We start from the raw sequence: 24012 nt of genomic DNA, 5'->3' as shown, positions 1-24012 counted from the left end.
GGTCCATAGCATAATTACCATTTTATCATTCTTTGAATCTTTGGGGGGATCGGAGAGATTAGTTTGAGATGGGCCCATGGCCCATGTCCATTTAGGGCCCACAGGCAGCCCATTTTTGCCGACTACAGACTTGTCTTCCTGACTTCATAAAGGCCAAAATTTCCACCTCCCTTCCATGCACCATGCTTCCTGCTCATTGCTTATGCTTCCAACTATGTTTCTTAAACGGACAAACTTGCATTACACCTAATTTAAATTATTACAAATTTCGCAGTATTAAATTACACGATTACTTGTATTCGTTTAGTATAAACAACTATACGCACTTCTAAACTTTGAAATCACTGTTATTGGTTATCATGAAATCTAAAATCTATTAATTAATTGTTGAATTATAAAAAAAAATGTTCTATTCATTAATTATCAACTACTTACATTGCATGTGATGTGAGTTACACATTTATTTAAACATAAGGAAGGTCCAAAACCTAATGCGAGAAGGAAGTAGGTATACTAAAGTTGAAGAAAACGGGTCTTGGTAGAACATAAACAAGATCTTAAGAGACTAAATTTATTGATACAATTTGTTACATGGCATATTTTCATTGCAAAAACATTTTTTGTTTTAAGATAGCACCTAATTGTATTATATTTTCCCTCATTCTTCCATCCCATCCTATTACCATACTTTGGCTAGTTAGCTGCGCTATCAAATTAATAATAGTAGCACATGTGTTACTTAATATAAGTTATATTACTAATTTGTTGTGCATACATTTTGTTATATTATTAACAAGGACCTCATGGCATGCATTATTTTCTCGTGAGAAGTGCTAACAATATACTTTTCCTAACACACACTCTTTGGTGAAAATTTATTAAAAATTATAAAATCAAGAAAGAAAATCATTAGAATTATTAGATGAGAGATGTGATCCATACAAAATTGTGATTTTCAATAAATTTCAATCAATAATAAAAAATGTGTTCAAAAGAATATGATAGAAAGTATATTGTTAGTGTTTCTCTTTTTTCGTCTATGTGAATTTTTTGTCAAAATTGATGACAAATTGATAAGAAAAAATATCCATGGGAATGCACGCGTCCTCCATAACTTTTCCAATTTATGTACATTTGTCTTTCGGTTCATATAGACCCAAAAAAGTCTTTCCATTCATTGTTATTTTTATTGAGCAAAATTTCGCCACTTCGAACTTCCAACTGCAATTTTCCTCAATAAAAGACTAACCCAACACTGTACGAACCGAAGACTACTAAGCATGAAAATTGAAAGAGCTATTCATAATCCATCCATTCCATTTGATATAAAATACCTACCATTTTAATAACACAATACTTATAAATCTATTTATGCAACACCATTAACAAGCAATTGATTGAAAGCCAAAAACAGTTGAGGCAATTTCGTGAACCAAAGGGCTGTCTTAAGAAAACTTAATTGTCATTGAACAAAAGTATGACAAAGTAGAAAAAAATGTAATGTCTTTATCTGTCACCTAGAAAATGCCACAACGTTTTCCTTATCAGATTCAAAGAGAGGGTAATTTAGTCATTTGAAGGGAGATAAGATGATGAATCAAATCAACAACGATTTTATGCTTTAAATATAAGAAACAAGTCACTAGCAAATGGAGAGTTCTGGTGCTACAAGTACTAATAATGCTCAAGCACAAAGGGTCCCTTAACCCTGTGTTAGTACGCATCAGAATGAAACAATTGTATCAGCCTTGTTCAAATTCCATTACCTGCCCAACAACAACTGAGAAAAAGCAAGAAGGAAAGGTTCTGCAAATTAAGCAAATTAAACCAAGAGGGGAGAATCTTTCTGGTTGTTCGGGATGCAGTCCCTCCTTTTTCCTTGCAATGTGAACTTCCTTTTTTGGAAAACAACACAAGAGGATTTATTTTCTTCTTGTGCTTGAACTCCACCACTGAAAGGAAGATTAGTTTTGATTCTAAATTCCCTCTTATTATGTATGTTATTTTCTTTTGAATATGGTTCAAAGAATGGTTCTAAGCAAGCTTGGTATCCAAGCTGATCATGTCAAATCTGACAAGTGCTTAGCAAACCTGAAGCCATATTCTTCTCAGTACCAAGATGGCAAAACCAAAGGAACTGATAAGGTGAAGAAAATGATGAAGTCAAGGTCATTTCAGCTTTCAGATTTCGAGCCTCCTCAATCACCACCTTCGGTCAGGAGCTTGTCCCAGCCAAGAAAGCCATCACCTCTTCATGTTCCAACTACTGCAGCATCCCCACAACAGCAGAAGGCTATGGTCAGAAGGTCACCCAATTACATGAAGCCTACCAGCAGTTCAGATGCAAAAAAGGAGCTTTTGCCGGTTAGTCATCGGAATACCCAATCTAGTTCAGATGGTAAGAGTCTACCACAAAAATGTATGAGAAATTCAAAAGCTAGCTATGTTTCTTGCAAAGAGCCTGCAAAAACTTTGTCAAGATCATCTAGTGTGAATTCAATGAGAACATTAACAAAGACTCCTAGTTTCAAGCCTTGTAAAGCTTGTTCAAGAGAATTCACATCAGCAGTTCTGTTTGAAGATGTGAATGCACCAGAGAGAGCTACCTGCTCTTCAACTTTGAAAGACTGCAAGTTTCCCGAGTACCTCATGCTTGACCCTGGGGGAACTGAGTCTGAGGGAGTTTCACTTATGAAGGTTTGCCCATATACATATTGTTCTCTTAATGGCCATGGTCATGGTCATTCTCCTTTGCCTCCATTGAAGAGCTTCATGTCAGCAAGGAGGCATCTTTTGGAGACTCAGAAGAATATAAAGGCGGAAGTTGCGAGCCCTCAAAGATGGAAGGTGCCCCCCTGTGATACAAAAAAAGACTCTTATAGTGAGCAGATTGTCTTTCATGGAAAACCTGCATGTGATGAAGCTGATACAGGTAATCCAACAATCACTCCCTTGGCACAAGAAATTGGTATGGATTTCTTCTTTGAAATCTATGCTAAGGAAAGGGAAGGAGATGGCAAAATGGGAAAATTCAACTCTTTCAAAGACCTTGAGGAGCAAGAAGATATCAATTTTGCAAATGACGAGAATGACATTGCAGCAGAAGAGGATGGAGTCAAGCAAGTTACTCCCGGAGTGACTCGTGACCTCCCGAAGTCTCAGATCAATTTCGAGGAGGATTTCAAAAACTATTTTGCTGATGCTGCTGCAATTGAAGCAAATAGCAAGGGGGGCTTTCATCTAGGACAAAATGCTGAAGATGCAGATGAAAACCAGCCACCTAGCTGGTTTCATGAAGAAACCTGTTCAGGAAGCTGCTGCAATGAGACTAGCTATGATTGGGAACAGATGGAGAATATTGACTTGGATGAGTCTGATTCCCAATATAGTGATATGGACTGGGAGGAGGAACACTTCTGTGAATTCAACCATGAGGACGATACTGATTCTTCCATCTGCTCAATGGAGGAAACTGACTCAAAACTTGAGTCCTTATCAGAGAGTTCACATGATATATCTGAAATGCGGTTACACGACATCGTTAGCAGTCAATATGCAGACATTCTGGTTGAAGAAGCACTCCAAGAAGTTGAAGAAGAGAAAAGTACCTGTTTTGATGCACAACCTCATTGCACTAATTCTGTCCTGGAAGACACAAGTGAAAGTATCGAGTTTGTGACTCAAGAAACAGATTATCCATCCAATGATACAAGTTCTGAGAATGACCAATCTACTTCAACTGAGGAAGTATTTCAGCATCTGATAAATGCAGAAGATAACAGCAGAGAAAATGAAAAACATGTGGATTATGAGGTCAGTTGTGTTTCAATGGTACTTGATGAAGTTGAAAATAGTGAAGGCCACAAAACTAGTGAAATTTGTGAGATTGATGAGAGCAGTGAAGACAGAAATGCAAGCCTAGAGAATGATGATGATAATGGAATTAGCCAGGAGAACCAAATTCACTCGTCTGAAGTGCCAGAAGAAAGCACCATTGTTGTTCAGGAGCAGAAATTATCGGAGGAAAATCAAGTTAAAGGTAGTAAGTTGCCGAGCACAGGTGGTGGTGAAGAGCAGCACACGGGCAATAATAGGCAATGGGGAACTAAGCGGAAGAGACCTATGGAAGAGGATGAGGAAATGAGAAAGATCAACCCACGAAAGCCAAATTTCCTGCCCTTGGTTATTGAGCCAGAACCAGAGAAAGTTGAACTGAAGCACCAAATGATAGATGAAAGAAAAGATGCAGAGGAATGGATGCTTGATTTCGCTCTCAGACAAGCTGTCACGAGACTTGCTCCAGCAGGGAAAAGGAAGGTGTCATTGCTGGTTGAAGCTTTTGAAACAGTAATGTCAATGCCCAAATGTGAAGCCCGTATGAAAAATGATTCACCCTTTGCTCATGCAAGGCCTATTCAAGCGTGTAGCTGATGTATGCATGTAACTAAGGTAGAAACAGAGAGGTCTTCTCTGAGTCCTTTTAGCAAGTGCTATCTTGCACTGGAATCAAAGGAGGAAGACACCAAGAAAAAGCCAATCTCCATGACCAGGAGTAATCTGAAAGCAACCATTACAATGAGTGACTTGCTATGCATCTCCTTTTTGAAGCGTCGAGAAAATTCAACTTGCAGGGTCGTGTGGCTTTTTACATGGAAACTGAAACACTAGAATAGGTTGTGGATTTGCTCCACAAACTTGTTCAGTGTAATTTGGCATTTACTTTCTTTAAGTTGTGTTTGATGCACTAATATAATACTTATGTTAATAATAAATGGCAATGATGCTCCAGATTTGTTATCATGTAGAAGCATAGCTAACAATATGTATCTCCTTTTTGAAGCGTGGAGAAAATTCAACTTGCAGGGTCGTGTGGTTTTTTACATGGAAACTGAAACACTAGAATAGGTTGTGGATTTGCTCCACAAACTTGTTCAGTGTAATTTGGCATTTACTTTCTTTAAGTTGTGTTTGATGCACTAATATAATACTTATGTTAATAATAAATGGCAATGATGCTCCAGATTTGTTATGATGTAGAAGCATAGCTAACAATATGTGCTTTATATAATTTTGTTTTTATTTTCCTCTATATTTCATGATCAGGAATTATAGAAATACAGCTAGTGAAAGGTTGTGTTCAAGGAATAATTCCAATGAACTGTTTGAGGTTTGGTTGCCAATTTAAGAGTCTATGGCAAGTGAAATATTGTGTTCAATGAATAATTCCAGTTAACTGTTTTGAGGTTAATGCTAACTTGCCGAGGTTTTGTAATTCTGATAGTTTATATACATGTGCACCTCGAAAATATAAACTGCAGTGAACTCATTTGTAGAGATTAATTTTTTTTCTTTCTTCTGTCTTAAATGAAGATAAAGAGCAAGAGGTTCTGATGTGAAGTAAACAACACAAACAATGTTGTATGTAATTCAAGCCATATATACTTGACAAATAAACAAACAACAGTTATATCTAGAGGGGGGAAAACTTAAGCTAAAATGCTATGTTGGGTTCAATTTGGTATAAACAGTTTAATAACCATGACAGTTCTGGAAAACAGATACAATTGCAATTCCCTTTCAACTTTTTTTGTTGGGTTCAACTGTATTTGATTAGGCAGAAGTAGTAAGTGCAACATTATCTATTTATGTATTGCCAACTGAGGATTTGGTGAAAAGTAAGAGCTAACAATACAAATTCTGCTTCTACCATTAAGTTTAATTACCTAGTATATTTATGATAACTAATGCTAAGAAAAAGGTAAAAGAACATCAGATGAAACTATAATTTTTTTTATAGAAAATTTAGTTTTCCTTACAAAAAAGCAAGTTTTCAATAAAACTAAACAATTACATCAATTGATCTGTTTTTACAATCATAGAAATGGAAGATGAGTGCTGCAAGAAGCTATTATCATTCTATGCTAAAGTATATTACATAAAATATAGATCATCATTTATTTTGGTTTGGGTAAATGAATATCAATGGCAGGAGAATCACGAATTAGAGATTCAAGTTGTTCACGATAATTTCTCAGTTCAGAGCCATGGGACGGCTGCTCTTGCAAACCAGCTGTATGATGGCTAACTTCTGAGTGTTCACTCTGTTCCAAAGCTTCCTGTGCTTTGATTTCTTCACTAAACAATCTAAGGCAATCTGTTGTTGACAAGGAATGCACAGATTCATACAGCCCTAGCAATTCATTCCTTTTCTTTTGTGTTTCAATCAGCCTCTCTTTTAATTGATGTGGAAGATGAGAAAAAGCACTTCACAGCAAGCAAATAGCCAAAAAGAAAATTTTAAAAAATCATTAGTGAACCAGTAACTGTAACAGTACCAAAATTCAAACAAACTGCATATCTTCCCTCTCAGAATACCTGGTAACACCTCTTACAACACCCCAACTGTGACCATCAAGGACCGATTGTTTAAAACCGAAATTGAAACCTTCCTGTGCAGCAGCCTCCTTCCCCGCTATAAGACCATCACGATACCCAATCTAAAATAAAACAGAGAATGAAAATGAATAGCTAATCACATTGTAGAAGTAAAAAAATTAGAAACTAAAATAAGGAAAATTAATTCTAGAATGTCAAAACACCGTATGGAATTGGTCGTGCCTCCTCTGCCACTCCCTGTCCAAATCCGACGAGCTCTCCAACTTGTCATCAGATTCATCCCACAAACTCAAATCATCACCATCACAAACTAAAATCAATATATAAAATTAGAAGCCTTAAAGCAAGAGACTGAAAATTCAATAACATAGATGCATTTAGAAGACCAAATTCAATAGTTTAATAATACTGAAAAATCTAGTGTTAGTATATTTTAGATTATTTGACTAACTGGCAATATCTTTAAATCTTCATGATAGCATCTATATAGTATAACTATAGACTAATTTTAAAAGTAAACCATTTGTGGCATTTAGTAATAGTATTAGTAAAAAGTGTTTCCATATCAATTGACTCACACTGCATCTTACCGTTTGCCTTGTTTTCTTGATCATCAGCACTGGTGGATGTGAGTTCTAATTTTGACAGTTGTAAACTTTCAGCATAAAGTTCTTCAGCAAACCTACCTTCCATCTGCAACGCACACAAACTGTAAGAGATTAGTAGTATTTATAACATAGAGGAAAAATTAAACAGAAAATAACACTTATATGAATTACAATTACCCTGAAATGAAATGAAGGTGTAAGGGATCAGAAGAAGAAGAAGAAGAAGAAGAAGAACGATTAATGAGGTTTTAGCCGTCGGTTATCGAATTCCAAGTGGGGAGCTGAATTTCAGAGAGCATTTTTGTTTTTTGTTTTTTGTTTTAGGGTCCAAAAAAGGCCCAATTAGCTTGACTGGTTCGGCCCATTGGGCCTATGGATTATTAGCAACAGCAATTACCTGTCTCCTAAGCAATCGTGCGTTCTGTTGTTCTTATTCTTAGCCTGACCGTTACGTTATAAAAACACCAACTCCACACTTTCCACACTCAATTTTTTCATCATGAACAATCCAACTCTTTTCTTATTGCTTGTTGCGTTCTCCCTCGTTTTCGCGGCCGTGTCGGCCTCTTCGGACGGCGGCAACGAGGAACCGCTGATCATGCAGGTGGTCGATGGCGGTGACGTCCGGCTGGGAGCAGAGCACCACTTTTTGGAGTTCAAGCGCAGGTTCGGGAAGGCGTACGATTCCGAGGACGAGCACGATTACAGGTACAAGGTGTTCAAGGCTAACATGCGCCGCGCCCGCCGCCACCAGAGTCTGGACCCTTCGGCGGCTCACGGCGTTACGCGCTTCTCCGATCTTACGCCGTCGGAGTTCCGGAACAAGGTGTTGGGTCTGAGAGGTGTGAGGTTGCCTTTGGACGCGAACAAGGCTCCCATTCTCCCCACTGATAATCTTCCGAGTGATTTTGATTGGAGAGATCACGGAGCAGTTACCCCTGTCAAGAATCAGGTACCAATAAATAATAATTATAATAATAATATGCCTTAATTATCATTCCTTAAATTATTTTAAATGATTTAATTTTATCCCAATTTTTTTTAAAGCTCAATTATTTTTCAAATTTTAACAAATAAATCAATTCAACTTCATCATCAAATTCTTGTACATAAAAATGAATTAATTTCATCATCAAATTCTTAAGAAATTAAGAATTAATTTGGATCATTTAAAATAAATTAAAAATTAAATTGATTTATTTTTTAAGAAATTGAGAATTAAATTAATTTTTAAAAAAATTTAAAGACTAAATTGATTTATCTGTAAGTAAATTAAATCTTTTAAAAATTTAGAAACTAAATTAAACCCTTAAAAATAATCTGACACCAAATTGATAATTAAGTCTTGTTTGTTATTTGTTTTGTGGTTAGAATGTTTGGTTTTGATTTGATTTGTGGGGAATTAGGGTTCGTGCGGTTCGTGTTGGAGCTTCAGCACCACTGGGGCTCTCGAAGGTGCTCACTTTCTGTCTACAGGGGAACTTGTCAGTCTTAGCGAGCAGCAGCTTGTTGATTGTGATCACGAGGTTTGTTTCCTTTCTTTCTTTTTTTGGCCCTTTCTCTTGCCAACAACTCTTTTTTTTCACATGGCATCATTGCTTATTATGTCCTCTGTATTTTAGAAATGAATGGGTCTGGAAAATTAGATAAGGTTTAGCACATGAAGATGAAGCATACATGTTCTTACTTCTTACTGTAAGCTTGTGTTTAGATTATTGTTTGCAATAGTTAGTGCCTTTGAGGGATTATTATTTATCAAGGGTATTTCACTTGTATTGCGCTGAGATTGAGAAGTGGAATTTGGTAAAGGAATAATGACTACTTTCGGTGTAAGTGTCACGAGGAGTTGTAATATAATTTAGCTTTAGCATTAAGGTGTTTCCTCAGAATTTAGTTCTCTTATTCTTATTGATGGCAAAGTCTTAGTTTACCTTATTTCTTTCATGGACTGCTAAGAGAATATATGGGGAATATTTTAGATAATGAAGTCCACTTAATCTCCATGAATTAAAAAATAATTATTTAAGATTTTAAATTTTTTTATATATGTACTTGTATTTCATATACGTTCACATCAACTGTTATTAGTGTATTTTGTTTTCTATTGTGTACCTTCCACTTTGAAAGAGTTAAATACAAAAATGTTTACATCATTATATGGTTTTTTCATTGCTGGGTGCCTGGGTGTACCATGTTCCTTACCCTATGTTTGGAATGACAAAGTGTATTTGAAATTAAATAGTTTTTTCAGCTTCTCTTTCTAAATGATAAACTTGTAAATCATTAGCTATTTCACACAATAATTTCTAAATGAACAGAAATCTTAAATAAATCACTACAAAATACGTTCCATTTCCATACAAGTTAAACCAATTCTTTTGATTCAAACACGGGAAGGGTGAAAAGTTATTAATTAGCTATTGTTTCTTGCTTATCTTGTCTAAATTCGACCTATTCCTATGTGCAGTGTGATCCAGAAGAACCAGGATCTTGCGACTCCGGATGCAATGGTGGATTGATGAATAGTGCTTTTGAGTACATCCTTAAATCTGGTGGGGTCATGCGCGAGGAAGACTACCCTTATTCTGGTGCTGATAGCGGAACCTGCAAATTCGACAAAACGAAAATTGCAGCATCAGTGGCAAACTTCAGTGTCGTCTCACTAGATGAAGACCAGATTGCTGCCAATCTTGTGAAAAATGGCCCTCTTGCAGGTGAGTATACTACTACTACTGCTACTCTGAACTATTTACTCTGTTTGAATCAATTTCATTTAATCATTAGTATCACATGTCTAATATCTTGTAACTTTCAATTGGCACAAACACAGTGGCCATCAATGCAGCATATATGCAGACATATATCGGTGGAGTATCATGCCCATACGTATGTTCAAGAAGGCTTAATCATGGGGTCTTATTGGTGGGATATGGTTCTGGTGCCTATGCACCCATTCGTATGAAGGAGAAGCCATTTTGGATCATTAAGAACTCCTGGGGAGAGAACTGGGGAGAAAATGGATACTACAAGATTTGCCGGGGACGAAATATCTGTGGGGTGGACTCCATGGTTTCAACTGTGGCTTCTGTTCATACAACTACTCAGTAGGATGTTAGTTGACATAAACATAGTATTTGCTATCTGTTTTTTTTACTGTAAAACATTAATAGCTGCTCTTTTTTAAAAGCGGTGCCAAAACAATTAACCTATTCAATTTAAACAGTTTTAGACCCTCTTTATGTTATGAAAGAGGAATTGCTCTTCATTCACAAAATATCTCGTAAACTGTTCAAATTCAAACCTTTGACGTACAGTGCCATGTCCCCGATCAAAGTAACATTGTAAAGGAACTTCCTTTTTTCACCTTAATTTATTTACCTATTTCTAAGTAATAAATTCAAGTCTTAAAAATATGATAACTTATACGTAATTATTTATATAATAATATATTCCTAATTTTGTGACAAATATAAACTTTATATTAAATCAAATAAATATTTATTTCTTTAATTATTTATTAAAATTTTAAAATCATTATAAATATACTTTTAAAATTGTCATTTTACCTCCTATCAATTTAATTTACTTTTAAAATTTTCAAAAACTAAAAAATTAATATATCTTATATTTTTCATTTTTATTTTACATTATTATTTTTATAAAAAAATTAATCTTTTAAAACATTTTAAATTTATATTTTTATGTATCATTTATATTCATCAGAGCTATATGCAATGTACAACACAAGTTGTTTTCATTCACTTTTGAACAGATAATAAGACCCAAATATACGTGGTAGTGCTTTAGTTTGGATTGGAGTGAACATGGGTTGGGTGAACTCAAATAATTCGACCAACTTAACCTGAATCAAACAACAACAAAAAAAACAGATTGAATTGAATTCACAAATGTGATTAAATTAAATTTTTGAGAACCAAAAGTGTTCAAAGTTGTAAAGTTTAGAACTGATTCAACCCCAACATATTTATTTTATTATACTCTTATTAAAAAAAAAACAAAAAAAAAACAGATTGAATTGAATTCACAAATGTGATTAAATTAAATTTTTAAGAACCAAAAGTGTTCAAGTTAGGTCTCAAGTTGTAAAGTTTAGAACTGATTCAACCCCAACATATTTATTTTATTATACTCTTATTAAAAAAATATGTATTGGTTGGCGGGTGGAGAAATTAAAGTGGAAAAATGGTTGGATAATGCATATATTAGTATTATAATGTAAATGAATTGTATCACTAATTATTTTTATTTATAACAATAGATAGATCAAGTACTCAAGTTTACCATATTTTGTTATGAATATATATATGCTAATAGATTATTCACTTTTTGATCTCTTATGTTTTAAACAAATTAATTTAGTTATTTATGTATTTAAAGTGAGTCAAAATAATTATTTTGAAACAATGACCATTTTTTATTCTTGAATGCAACTTTGAATTCTTTTTTGACTAATTTGAGATGTTAAATTTGTTCTCTTACATTCATTTACATGAAAACTATAAAATACAACTAATGTTTGAATAAATAGAGTCAAACATGATAAAAATCACTTGAAAGAAATTTAATATTAGATTTTTTAATTTTTTTTATTACTCGTTGATCCCTTTTTTATACATTTTTCACTATGTTTATCATCTTTTTGGATTCAAACACCAATTGAGTTTTATAGTTTTCAGATACGCTATTCTAATTAAAGAAGTTTCATATCTTGAATTAATCACAACAATATTTAAAATCGTGTTCCAAAAATAAAAAATGATCATTCTTTTGAAAAAAATCAGTTTGCCTGATTTTAAAAACATAAAGGATTACATTAAACCTTTTAAAACATAAAAGATTAAACGTATATTTTAGCCAATCCGATAAAATAACCCAATTATTGTCAAGTTAATTCGAGTTGGGTTCTAATATTAAAAATCCTGACCCAAACTAACCATTTCTTGTTAGTTTAGATTTAAAATCTCCCCAAACCCTGCCCACCCTTAATGTGAAGGTGAAAGTGATTTTTTTTGCCAAAAAATAAGTGACTTCATTTTAGATTTTAGTATAAGTCCCAAAACTCAGCAGGATAAAATCAAGTATCAAGATTAGAAGAAAACTTACGAAAATACATAAAAATAACTTACCATCAATATCCTCACATTAGTAACAAAATTCAATTTCAGTTCCTTATAATGAGTCTTATTCTTGCTAACTAAACTAATCATTGTTGGCATACTTCATAATGCCAAGTGGGAGAAAAATGTCAAGGAATAAGTCCACGTTGATACTAGCAAATGTACTTTTATTTTTAAATACTACTCATTTATGCAAATTAAGACATCAAAATAAGGATTTTTTTTGTAAATTAAAACAAATAAAGATATGAATATTAAGTTTATCTTGGAAGTTATAATTATTACACATAGACACGCCTGCCTTGCCCATACAAAGTTACTCCCCTAATTGGGAATATTTATTCCCTCAATGGATAAATAAACAAAACGGCACGTTTGATGAAAATGCTCCAAGGATTCCACCACATACAATGCCCCACAGATACCAATTACTGACTAGTTACATCAAATGAAAGAATCAATACAGGTCCAAAGCTATATAACTCTTCGTTCTTATTAATGCGAGTTTAGAGCATATCATTCCTCATCATCCAGCCAGGAGAACGAGAAAGGGTGGAACTTGTATCCATCACCCTCATAAAACTTGTTTTGAAACTCCACCCAGTGAAGACGTAACGCATGCAAAAAGGCACTGAGAGTTTCCATGACAAGTAACACTCCCACGGTAGCAAAAATGAAGACAATGAGACCCACTATCAGGATAATCACGTTATTGTACCTGTAACATCAAGCAGGGCAATTATCAGTCATTCTCCATGTCAAAATTATCCAGACAAACTATTGTTGAATTTAAGAGGGGAGAACTCATGGATTCTAGAAAATGAACAATGAGCAACAAGAACCAAGCTCATGAGAGAGAGGATTCATTAAGCCAAGTGCAAACCATTTTCATAAATCCTTGACTTTTAAAAACATAAAATTCCATAATAAAAATAACTGCATTTTGACGGTAAGTTACTAAAGTTTGCAGTTGTATATATTGTGCAATAGCCGAGTCATGGTGAATAATTTCCATTGGTTTATAATGTGCGAACACCCGCCACTCTTACATTCCACAATCAACATCATGAGTCACAAGTCGCCACTCTTACATTCCACAATTAACATCATGAGTCACAAGTAAGAAAACGCAACATAAATTTATAAATTTAACATACCCCCATGCCATCATCAGAACCTTCTCATAGAATACACTTGATAACTCTGAATGAGCGAGACTGGGTACAGAAAAGGAAAACATCAGTAAATGCGTAAAGCAGTTCAATACATGCATCAAACATATCTATAGACGAATAGATAAACAAAATTAATAAACTGCATGATGTAAGGTTTCAACCTTGTTTCTAGTGGGACTCAAGAATTACTATTAGAATAGAACGTCTGGGACTTATAGACATACCTAAGGGCCCATAGACGGAGGTAAGAAGCTGTATTAGAGACTGCTCCTAGTACAAATTCTATGGTATGTATAAGTTGATGTACAAATACTTCGCTGAACTCAAATTCCTCATGACCATGGGAATCATGGTTTGACTCCACTTGCAAGCTCTCATCTGTACTTTGAAGTGGTTCATAGGATTCAACCCCATGCCTCTGTAGTGGCATAAATATTAGAACTAGAACAGAGATAAAAGTCCCATGTAAACAAAGAGAAAACATCAAAAGTACAAAAGTAAGCATACAGCTTCATGTTGCTTCTTCAAAATAAAAGGTTTTGGCAATAGCATCCAGGGCACAGAGATAACAGCCAGAAGTAAAAGCACAAGCTGGTTAAAAACAGAACAGAGCATATAAGTATTATTCATATAGAAATACAAAATTAAAAAGATGCCAAGGGAGTGTTGAAAGTTAACCAACCTGCAGATTTTTCTGACCAGCAAAGAGTTGGTTCTCACCCAAATCATCTGTTGGGCTCAGGAACATGTAGATCAGAATATGGTACAAATCAGCTTGAGAACCAGTGGCCCACTTGACAATAATAAGAAGGGATAGGTAACCAAATAAACTGTTAAGAAATATCATCTGGGGAATGAACTGGAACCTGAGAGGGAAACATTGAAATTAAAAAAGTACATTAATGTTGAATTAGTAAGGGAGTTTAACTGATAGAAAGAATCAGTGATTTGATTGTTGATTGCAGATGCAAATAACTGCACAAAACTACGAAGTAGTTTTTTTTCTCCCCTCCCCCCCGCCCCCCCCCCTTCTATTTTCTATCCTCATACCATAAATATCGATTAACTTACCACACATTTACGCTATTTCTAAAGAATATGGCATTGAAATAGCTCATCACAATTCCAAGGTTCATTTGAGCAACTCCAAGAAGAATAGACATTTTCATTTTCAATGAGTTTAGGAATGGTAGTTCACTTCGTGTGCCGTGCCACACAGGATCCACTCCAAAAGGATAAGTGTCACGCACTTTTATCAGGCCCACTGTTGTAGCATCCCTGCATCAAAAAGGAAGTATACAAAAAAAAAAAAAAAAAACAGAAAAGACAGTGACTAGATTTTTAAATACATAAAGTACAATATTAAATGTTACCAATCAAGGGTTTAATTTACCTGCAAGAAAGGTCACGACATTCATAAGCAGAGGGAGCGAAGATTGCAAATGGGACAGAAAAGAACTCATTATAGATAAAGCCAGTGTAGATTGAGAATATAGCCATCAACAAAATAACATAACGACCTCCAAAAGTCATCTCCGTGATGTCATCAAGCTTCTGTTTTTTACACGAAGATTCTATGTTAGAAAACTGGTTGAAAACACACACACTTTCTACTAAGGTGGAGAAAATCTACTTAATTTCTCCCATTAAAATATAAAAGCTTGCCTTTTATACTCTTAAAGGATATTTTTTCAAGGCAAACTAAAAGGATACCTGGCTAGAAAGTTTCTTCTCCCTGATTATGAAATATAGAGCTGCCAGTAGTAAACATATTCCATGACCCCAATCACCAAACATTACAGCAAAAAGAAATGGAAAGGTAACTACAGTATACACAGTCGGATTTGCCTCCTGATACTTAGCAACCCTGAAATATTAGTATAAAAGTTAAAGTATAAGATTGATATATTTCAAAAATAAAAGTAAAAAAAAAATAGCAAAACAAGTTCTTAAATTGTTAAGAATAATACTGCAGCATTCTCTCTTTCACATTCTAATATAAGTTTTGATCAATATGTTCAGAAATTAAGGCACTTCCATGGTTTAGAAATCATTGAATTTTAACCTTTACATTTGAATTGTTTAGAAGATATGGACTTTACAATTCACATTTCTAAACAATAAATCAATGAATTTCCATATAGGTTTCAAATCTTGTCTGTGTGATCTCCCTATTTTAAGTTTTACCTTGCAATGGGTTAGAAATCGTTGAATTTTAACCTTTACATTTGAATTGTATAGATGATACGGACTTTAGAATTCACATTTCTTAATAATAAATCAGTGAATTTCCATTCAGGTTTCAAATCTTGTCTACGTGATCTCCCTATTTGAAGTTTTACCTTGTGGCGGCTAATCTAATTATTTCAGTTTGCCTCTGACATTCAACTCAACCTAGTACTTTATTGTTATAAAAAGCTGGACAAATACCAATGGAGCCAAAATATGCCAACTTATGTAAAATTGATAGTTATATTCAAGACATGAAATATCCATCAACATTTCAATTTAAACAAGTTCATTTATAAGTTAAATTTTTCTGAGAGTGGACTATAAACCAAGTCTAATGAACCACAAATTGGAGATGGTATACTAATATATATTGAGAAAACAAAAATAACTTGAAGTGAGCCAACATTGGTAGAGCTAGTGTAAGGTTCCACTTCTTGTAGGAGAACAACAAAAATTTCATATATTGTGAGAATGACTGATCTAGTTATACAACATAAACAATATTATTTTGGTACATCCGAATTCTAATGGTATATTGCACATTAAACTTACAGGGCAAACTTATACCAAACACATGATCTTGCAAACAAGATGAATGTTGCACTTATTCTGCACATATTATTGAGAACTGCGAAATTTGAGTTAATTTGATAGTCAATTTTGGTTAAGAATGATTGCAATTTGTTTACTTTACTGTTGTTTTTAATAAAATAATAAAAAAATAATATCTTTGTAGTTTTTTATTACCAGAAGATAAAAGAAGATTTGAAGTGCTTTGGAGGAAAATTTATGCAAAAACTTGAAGAAAAAGCCTTGAAGAAAAAGTTGAAGATTGGCACAGCTCACTTAGCGCGCAAAACAGGTTCAACACGTCTCCTTGCTTAGCGACCACCTCACGCTTAGCGTAAAGAAGACCCACGAAAAAGCACAAAGACACACTAAGTGCGAAAACCCACGCTAAGCGCGAGGTCGCGTGGAAATTAAGCTACCTTAGGCCTATAAAAGGAGTAGGAAGCAAATGAGAAATACACACTGGAATACCAATCCCTACACATCGAAACACAGAGATTCAAAGATCTCTAACGAATACATCTAAGTCTGAGCATCTCTAATAGGGAAAACCCTCTTTCTATGTCCATTATCCCTTTCTCCTTTTCTATCCATCCCTCTTCTTCAGCCCTTAAAGTAGTCTCTCATGACAATGAGAGGCTAAAACTCCATTGTTGGGAGCCTAACAGCCAAATTTTCTTGTAATGTAATCTTTCTTTACTATCTATTTAATGCAATATCAATTTTGATTGTTTCTTTCATGTGCTTTATTGTTATTGTATGGCCTGATCATCCATGCATTTGTTTTATGGGTCTGATCATCCATTGCTAGGGATAGAGTGACTTTGTTTTGCCTTTGCATGCATTCATACTTCAAGCAATTTACTATTCTATTTTTGCAAAGGGATTTGGGAGAAAGAATAGATAAATTAGATTCTTCATCACGAGTGATCAGGATTGAGTATCTTAGTAGATGTGGGTGAAAATTGGAAAAGCATTAGATAGAGAAAAATCATCAACATTGCATCACAAGTAGTTTTGGCATGCTAGGCCCCAACATATTTGCATTCTGAATTTATCTTTTTATCATCATCTTTATCTTTTATTTTTCTAATCTTTTACATTAAAATTTCTTATCTATTTTATCTTCTACTTTTTTATCTTTATCATCTTTTAATTTAAATCTTTATCTTATCTTTTATCTTCTATTTTAAATTCATTATTTATTGCTTGTAAATTGGGTTTGCATCAATCTAAGTACAAACAAAGTCCTTATGGATTCGACACTTAGACTTTCGAGTACTTTACTACTTGAGACAATTTGGTGCACTTGTCAATGAGTTAATAATTATCAATAACTAAACCTCATCTTTACACACACAACTACAAATAAAGGGATAAAATAGGGAAAAGGAAAACAGTATGATGCTCACCCATATGAATCAATAATTCCTTGAAAAGAAGAAGTAAATTTGTTTGTGCGAAAATATGTAGGTGGCAACTCCCTAGTTTGCAAAACTTGGAAAATGGCATTGACTTGAGAATTAGAGTCCAATGCTGCCCGCTGTAATGCATCCTGGATCTGAAAATTCGAGATAACATGTTCCATTAAATCAATTATAAATAAAGGCGAAATGAAAATTCATTATAAATAAAGGATCACAATAACAATAAATACCTGCTTAGTTGCAAAAACAGGACTCCACCCCTCAGCCACAAGACATTTTTTTGTTACATCAAGGCTCAGCATGTTCAGGGTATGATGAATAGATTTCTCCTTCCTCACCTTCATGAATTTAAAGAATATAGTCAAGAAAAATTAAACATTAAGACCAATAGAAAAATAAATTAATCTACAAGTAAATTGTATACTTGAGAATGATAATTTATAATTAATCAAATCAAAAGCTGAAAAGCATGATAAAGTAGGTGATCGGGCATATAAATCCATCTTCATCACATGCATAATACAGAACATTGTTAGCTTTTATTTTTGACATACCAAAGCATCCCATTGCTCAAATTGAGCCCCAATAGTATTTAGCAAGTTATCCCGATGCAGTAATCCAGCGTCTATAGTGGTCTTCAATTCTAAAAGTCTTCCAGAAACCTGTGGGCGAATTTTTTAAAACTGTTTAGAGAATCAGAGATAGATCCAAAAAATTATAACTTCACACAAACATATAATGATGAAGCTTCTTCTAAATAAAAAATACAAAAAAAAAAAACTTAGCTAGATAGATGCTGTTGTTTCACATGAAAAGGAAAAATTATGCTATCCAGTAGCAACTATAACGATTAATTTTATTATTCAATAATATTTTTTCACCATTAACAAAATCATTTAAGAGCACAAAGAGTGATCCAACTATAAAGGAAGAATATCTAAGTTACACCATCAATCAATCATAAACAGCAGTGACTAATCTGTGCTTTCAAATAACATGTACTCAGTACTCACACTAAGTGAGTATGGTTAAGGAAGACATATTTGAGGAAATATTTCTTAATTACCTTTTTGGCTATTGTACATACACTCACTCAATGCCTGATGGTTACAGGAGACATCTAAGAAAAACTTAGAAATTGAGCCAATCGTCTCCTGTCCACTCTATGGCCACAATAAAGGTTAGTGTTCACTGCTACAAGGGTACATTTTCATTGAGGGTGGTACACTTCATTTTCAAGTAATTTGGGCAAGGGAAGACCACCTGACTCTTATCTCAAGGTCAATACTAGTATTACTACAACATATCTCCCACACCCGCAATTAAAATGTAAAGACAGGCTTGTCCATACTTCACCTAGGAATTTACTATCCAATTGTTTCCGGCAATCAATTTGCATGTATTGCATTAAAGCAGTATAGCAGCAAAAAAGTTGGGGTGTGTGGGAGGAAGAACAGAAGATTTTCCTTAGGAAAATTAAGAACCAATACACAAACCTCTGTAATCATTTGAGCTTGCTTTCCAAGTTCCTCAGCAAAAGGGTAACGATTAGCACCAAAGGCTTCACATATTTTCAGAATCTTAGCTTTTGCTTTTTCACCAGCATAGAAGACCACAAAAACATTTTTCTCAGTCTGCAGGTGAACATCAGTAAATCGTCATAGAATAGAATATAAAACAGAAAAATAAATGTCAACAGGCAGAAATTTATTTCAATCAAAAATGAAGAATCTAATTTATTATATGTTCACTAGCTACCATGGATTTATAGGTACAGCAGAGACCAATATTAGAAGCATAATACAAAGAAGCAGGTAACCAGTCTTATCATTAAAATAGAAGACTACGAGCTTATCATTCAATAATCACCTCCATTTTTCAATTTTCCAATCCAACCAAGCCCAACACACGGGTACAATATTACGTATTATCATAACAGTCAAATAAAGTTAGAAAACCCAAGATACAATACAATTAAAGAGCTTGATCTCTTATTCATGTTTCAAATGAAAATTCACTATTAATGAGACGAATCAGTCAATACATCTTTTTTGGTGGGCATGGCAGGCTGTGATATGTGGGTGGACAATATATCATTTACAAGAATCAATAGCCAACAAACTCCCTTTTATCTAATAGGGTTTATGTAATAATGTACAATAGCACCCATTATGCGTACAAACACTAAAAAGAGACAATGAATGCATCCAGACTAACATGCATCAGCCCAAGATTTCAGTATGGTCTATCTATCAGCTATAATGAAAGCAATACAAAAACATTAACTCATTATTTTGTTTCATACATTCTCTGTAGATTGGGGGAGGGGGCATTCACCTTTTCTCCAGAAACAGGGTCTGTGACGGGATCCTCAACAGTAGCCTGCCTCAAAAATACATTTCCTCTAGTAGCACGAAATAAAATTCTCTCAAATACCATGGACTTTTCCCTGGGAACAAGACCTGCTAAAAACCCCAACTTAACTTGCTTTGATGAATCAATAGACAATTCCTTCACAACAAAACAAACAGCAGGGACCAATTCATTAAAAGGTTATTGTCAATAGTATAAATGAAAGTTAGCTATGAGCAGGTAAGAAGCTTACTTGGTCCTGTAATAAAGGTGTTTCCATAGATTCACCACTCAGATGACATGATTCCTGTTCTCTCTGCTGCTCTAAGGCTCGACTTTGAGCTGAGTGGAAAAACTCACCAGCCTGAAAAACAGCAATAACTATTTAGTCATTGGCCAGTAATATCTTTAGATTTATACATCTAAAATTTCAATAATCAATCCTACAAAATAACAAGAATACAGCATAGATAAAAGCAGATATACCTCTCATTTACAGATTTAGCTAAATTGCACTATACTATAAGCATTTTACAAATCTTAGTCTGTATCTCTCTTTAACTTGTACAAATACATGTCTTGGCACATTTTTGCATTATATCAAGCACAGCCTATTTTCAGACCACATGTTAGGATAGAAGGATAGAGAATAGTAGTTAGGGACAGTTAGAGAGGATAACAATTAGATTGGTATGGAGAAATAACAATGAAGGGATCCATTAGGAGAAATAGAGGGTGTGAAAAAGGGCACCCTTTGTGAAAGGGGAACCCATGGAGGAAAATTCTTTCACTTAATCTCAGTTGTTCAATAAAACTGTTCATTTCTATCAATTCCTCATTTTTCTTTCCTTAAACACCATGCAATAATTACTTATGCTAAATTTATCCTTAATGCATCAATTGGACAAGGGAGTGGAATAATACAAGTCAAGAAACCCCCAACACAAGCATATGGAAATAAATTGAGTTTGGCTTAGGATTCCACATATTTGATTTTAATTAAGTTCCACAAAAACAGCTTTTCAGCTAAAAACTGTATTTGCATCATTTTGTTTATATGCTATTTTGAAAACAAAATGAGATTATCCAAACAGACAATGGGTAAAAGTGATACTTTCATGTATTCTAGTTCTAGTACAACAGACCTAATTTAACCACAAAAAACTACCTCAGGGAGGGTGAATTGCCCAAGTCTTGTAAGGAGTATTTTAACCATATTCCTAACCAATTTGGGATATCTCATTCTTAACACACCCCTCACGCCCAAAACTGGACATATGAAGCTTGAAGTTTGTGTGGCTGAAAATCTGCAGGTGGCCCAGCGTTAAGACTGGATAGGCTCTAGTACTATACTAGAAATGGACTGAGCCAAACTCAACCCCTAAAGCTAACTCAAGGGGGGAGGATTGCCCAATTCTAATAAGAGTATTTTGACCATATTCCTAGCCAATGTAGGACATATTAACACAAAAATATTTTTTATTTTCATTTTTCCAATATAATTAAGGAAAAGCATTAATTTACCCTTTTCTAGTTATTCTTATAATCATACATCATGAAAGGGCATAGTAATCCTTATAGGCAGTGTACCTTCTGCAGAACAAGCTTATACTCCACAAGCTCGTTGTATGACCGTTGCAACTTTTCACCATTTGCATTCATCTCAGTTAACTCTGACTCAATTTCTGTAAGCTTTACCTATCACAAGACATACCAGATGTCAACTTATGAAATAAAATAGAAAGTGAAAACCAAATTTGCCCACAAGGATGCTCACATACCTCAAGGTCATCAATGTTCAAATCAACTGGTGTTGTGGAATATTTTGGTGAAACACCAGCTTTCAACATTTGGTCCTTGAAAAAACGCAATCCACGAGCCATCTCTCCACATCTTTTTATCTTCACAAGGACCAATATAAAACCCCAAACAAATTTAAAAACATAATATCAATACTTTTGTTTATGATAAAACAAAAAAATTACTGAAACAAAGAAGAAAATACAATGAGTTAGGAGGACAACAAATCCCCCTTAATGTTAGAGCAAAATCACAAAACCACAGAGAGAAAAAGAAAACATCAATGGAGAAGAGTTGTCCAATCCATCAGTAAATCTGTAATTAAAATGATATATGACACAAGGTGTGCAATGTAAAGACAAAATGAATGTCATTTAAATAACAAAAATCATGCTAAAAAACAACAGCTCTCAAAGACAAAGTCAACATTTCCGCATAAATGGTTGGCTTGGGCCATCAGCTGATTACTAATTCACTTGCAAAATGTTTTGTGCAGCAGCTAGATTGCATGCAATATAGACAAGGCCAGCAATAACCATCATTCAGAACAATTAAGAGCGTTATGTCCAGGTTCCAGAAACAAAGAAGTGGCTTATTTTAGCAGAAAACAATCGCACCTGAGCTGCATAGGTCCGCTGAAAAGGACTCTTGTCTGCATTGAGCTGGAAACAACATAAACATTGTGATTAGAAAGACCTCGCAAAGCTGCACATCATCGTGGTTCAATTTATAAAAACTAGGCAACAGGCTTGCTTAATTCATTGTTAGGATAATCATTTTCCCCAATCTGTTCCACACAGTCCTTTTTAACTTGATTATGATGCAGCGAGATTATCACCTCCGCTGCCAAAACGCTGTTATCAAACACTACTTTCACCGTCCATTCAACAGCGATTTAAGAAGCACTGAGATAATAAAGCTCAATTAACAAAACAATTATCGTGAAAATAATGAAAATAAGTTTAATCATATACTCGGAAATAAGTGAATTAAATACGACAGTGCACTTCCACTCCTCCTGGGCAAAAAACAAATCGCAGTATCTTTTCAGATCAATAAGCAGATAAATTGTGCGAAGAGAGAGAGAGAGAGAGAGAGAAAGCGAAAACCTAATTACGAAATAGAAACGAAAGAGGAGAGAAGTGAGGAAAGGTTTATCGGAGCGGAAAGGAGAGAAGAATACAGACATCTTTGAACTGAAGGAGGCCAAGGTCGCCGAGGTAGGAGACAGTGCGGTGAGCGGATTCGATGGGGATGATGAGCTGAACCAGTTGCATCGGCTCCGAACGGAACAGATCCATCGGAGGGCAACAACCTCCACGCGCTACCTCTCCCATTCTCTCTCTGCTACGAAATCTAACTAAGACAGATGATCGATCTCAGTCTCAACTACGGCTTCAGAAAGACCTTCTCCGTCTCTCTCTCTCTCTCAATAATCTTCTCCAATTCCTTCACGTTCCTAGTTTAATTTTTCATTTTTTCCAGCTATTTTTTCCTGGCACTAACAATTAACATCCTCATGTTTTTAACCTTTTAGGTTAAGTCACATATATTTACACAATAGGTAGTTGGCGCGCTTAGTCTATAGGAAAATTTCCACAAAATATATTTTTCAAGAGACGTGAGCAGGTGTTAAGTGTGACTAAATTTGTATGGAACGATGTTATTAATTAAAAAGATAGATACATTTTTTCAATTATTAATGTATTATTTATTATTATTATTATTACTACTATTTTAAAATAACTACTATTAGAAATTATTATTTTTCATTTGTTTATCATGCTAACAATTTATTCACATTTTTCTCCAGATTTTTAATGGATGGAATAATTGACAATAGATAAAAATAAAAGCATGTTTAAGAGAGAAATAAACATTTATTATTATCTTGAATTTAAAAAATAAAAATAAAAAAATGTTTTTCTAAAAGTAAAAATAAAAAGCATCAAAAGAAATCATCAATTTTATCGAATTATCCAAATGAGGGAATGAATCAGTTTCACCATTTTTCTATAAATGGTTGAAAATTAAAAAAAAAAATAGAGTGAAAATAAGGTAATGTTTGTATAATTATTTATAGAATTGTAAAATGAAAATGGAAAGGTAAGTTTGATCACTAATGGTTTCAAATTATTGTATTATAAAATTATCTCACTTCAAATTGAAGTTAGACGCATAAATACATTCTTACTTTATACTAATACTGTACTTTCATTTTAGAGAAACTCTCTGCCTTGGGGGAAAAAAAGGAACATTTGCTCCCTCATTTAATGTATGATTCAACCAGGTCTTTGTGCTAGTAGATTAAGAC

General features: G+C 34.2%; 4 protein-coding genes across 7 annotated transcripts; 2 read left to right on the top strand and 2 right to left on the bottom strand.

Annotated features, from left to right (window-relative positions):
- The first annotated feature begins 1643 nt into the window (after window positions 1-1643).
- On the top strand, window positions 1644-5030 carry LOC114378008. The gene has a single exon (XM_028336508.1). It carries the CDS (start codon window positions 2017-2019, stop codon window positions 4429-4431), a length of 2415 nt encoding a protein of 804 aa, XP_028192309.1. The 5' UTR covers window positions 1644-2016; the 3' UTR covers window positions 4432-5030.
- A 782-nt stretch (window positions 5031-5812) lies between these two features.
- LOC114378009 lies at window positions 5813-7273 on the bottom strand. 4 transcript variants are annotated; one of them, XM_028336509.1, is made up of 5 exons: window positions 7182-7273; window positions 6975-7105; window positions 6600-6706; window positions 6376-6497; window positions 5813-6264 (listed from the first exon to the last, which is right to left on the bottom strand). In XM_028336509.1, the coding sequence occupies exons 2-5, from the start codon at window positions 7087-7089 to the stop codon at window positions 5955-5957; spliced, it is 654 nt and encodes a 217-aa protein (XP_028192310.1). In that variant the 5' UTR covers window positions 7090-7105; window positions 7182-7273; the 3' UTR covers window positions 5813-5954. The 4 variants fall into 4 exon arrangements, with proteins under 4 accessions (XP_028192310.1, XP_028192312.1, XP_028192311.1 ...); XM_028336511.1 differs by having other exon boundaries at window positions 6987-7105; XM_028336510.1 differs by having other exon boundaries at window positions 6975-7089.
- A 185-nt stretch (window positions 7274-7458) lies between these two features.
- LOC114377973 (cysteine protease RD19A-like) lies at window positions 7459-10273 on the top strand. Its single transcript, XM_028336464.1, has 4 exons — window positions 7459-7956; window positions 8411-8530; window positions 9472-9718; window positions 9835-10273. Exons 1-4 carry the CDS (start codon window positions 7504-7506, stop codon window positions 10110-10112), a joined length of 1098 nt encoding a protein of 365 aa, XP_028192265.1. The 5' UTR covers window positions 7459-7503; the 3' UTR covers window positions 10113-10273.
- A 2069-nt stretch (window positions 10274-12342) lies between these two features.
- On the bottom strand, window positions 12343-23222 carry LOC114379264 (V-type proton ATPase subunit a3-like). Its single transcript, XM_028337894.1, has 18 exons — window positions 22886-23222; window positions 22316-22360; window positions 21680-21799; window positions 21489-21596; window positions 20152-20262; window positions 19884-20057; window positions 19043-19180; window positions 18101-18208; window positions 17777-17884; window positions 17532-17680; window positions 15031-15184; window positions 14711-14871; window positions 14389-14595; window positions 14000-14183; window positions 13825-13908; window positions 13542-13735; window positions 13300-13359; window positions 12343-12860 (listed from the first exon to the last, which is right to left on the bottom strand). The coding sequence occupies exons 1-18, from the start codon at window positions 23033-23035 to the stop codon at window positions 12659-12661; spliced, it is 2457 nt and encodes an 818-aa protein (XP_028193695.1). The 5' UTR covers window positions 23036-23222; the 3' UTR covers window positions 12343-12658.
- Between the last annotated feature and the right edge of the window lie 790 nt (window positions 23223-24012).

This window comes from Glycine soja, chromosome 12, assembly GCF_004193775.1.
Source record: "Glycine soja cultivar W05 chromosome 12, ASM419377v2, whole genome shotgun sequence".
NCBI classification, from domain to species: Eukaryota; Viridiplantae; Streptophyta; class Magnoliopsida; order Fabales; family Fabaceae; genus Glycine; species Glycine soja.
This window is presented reverse-complemented; position numbering and strand designations above follow the sequence as displayed.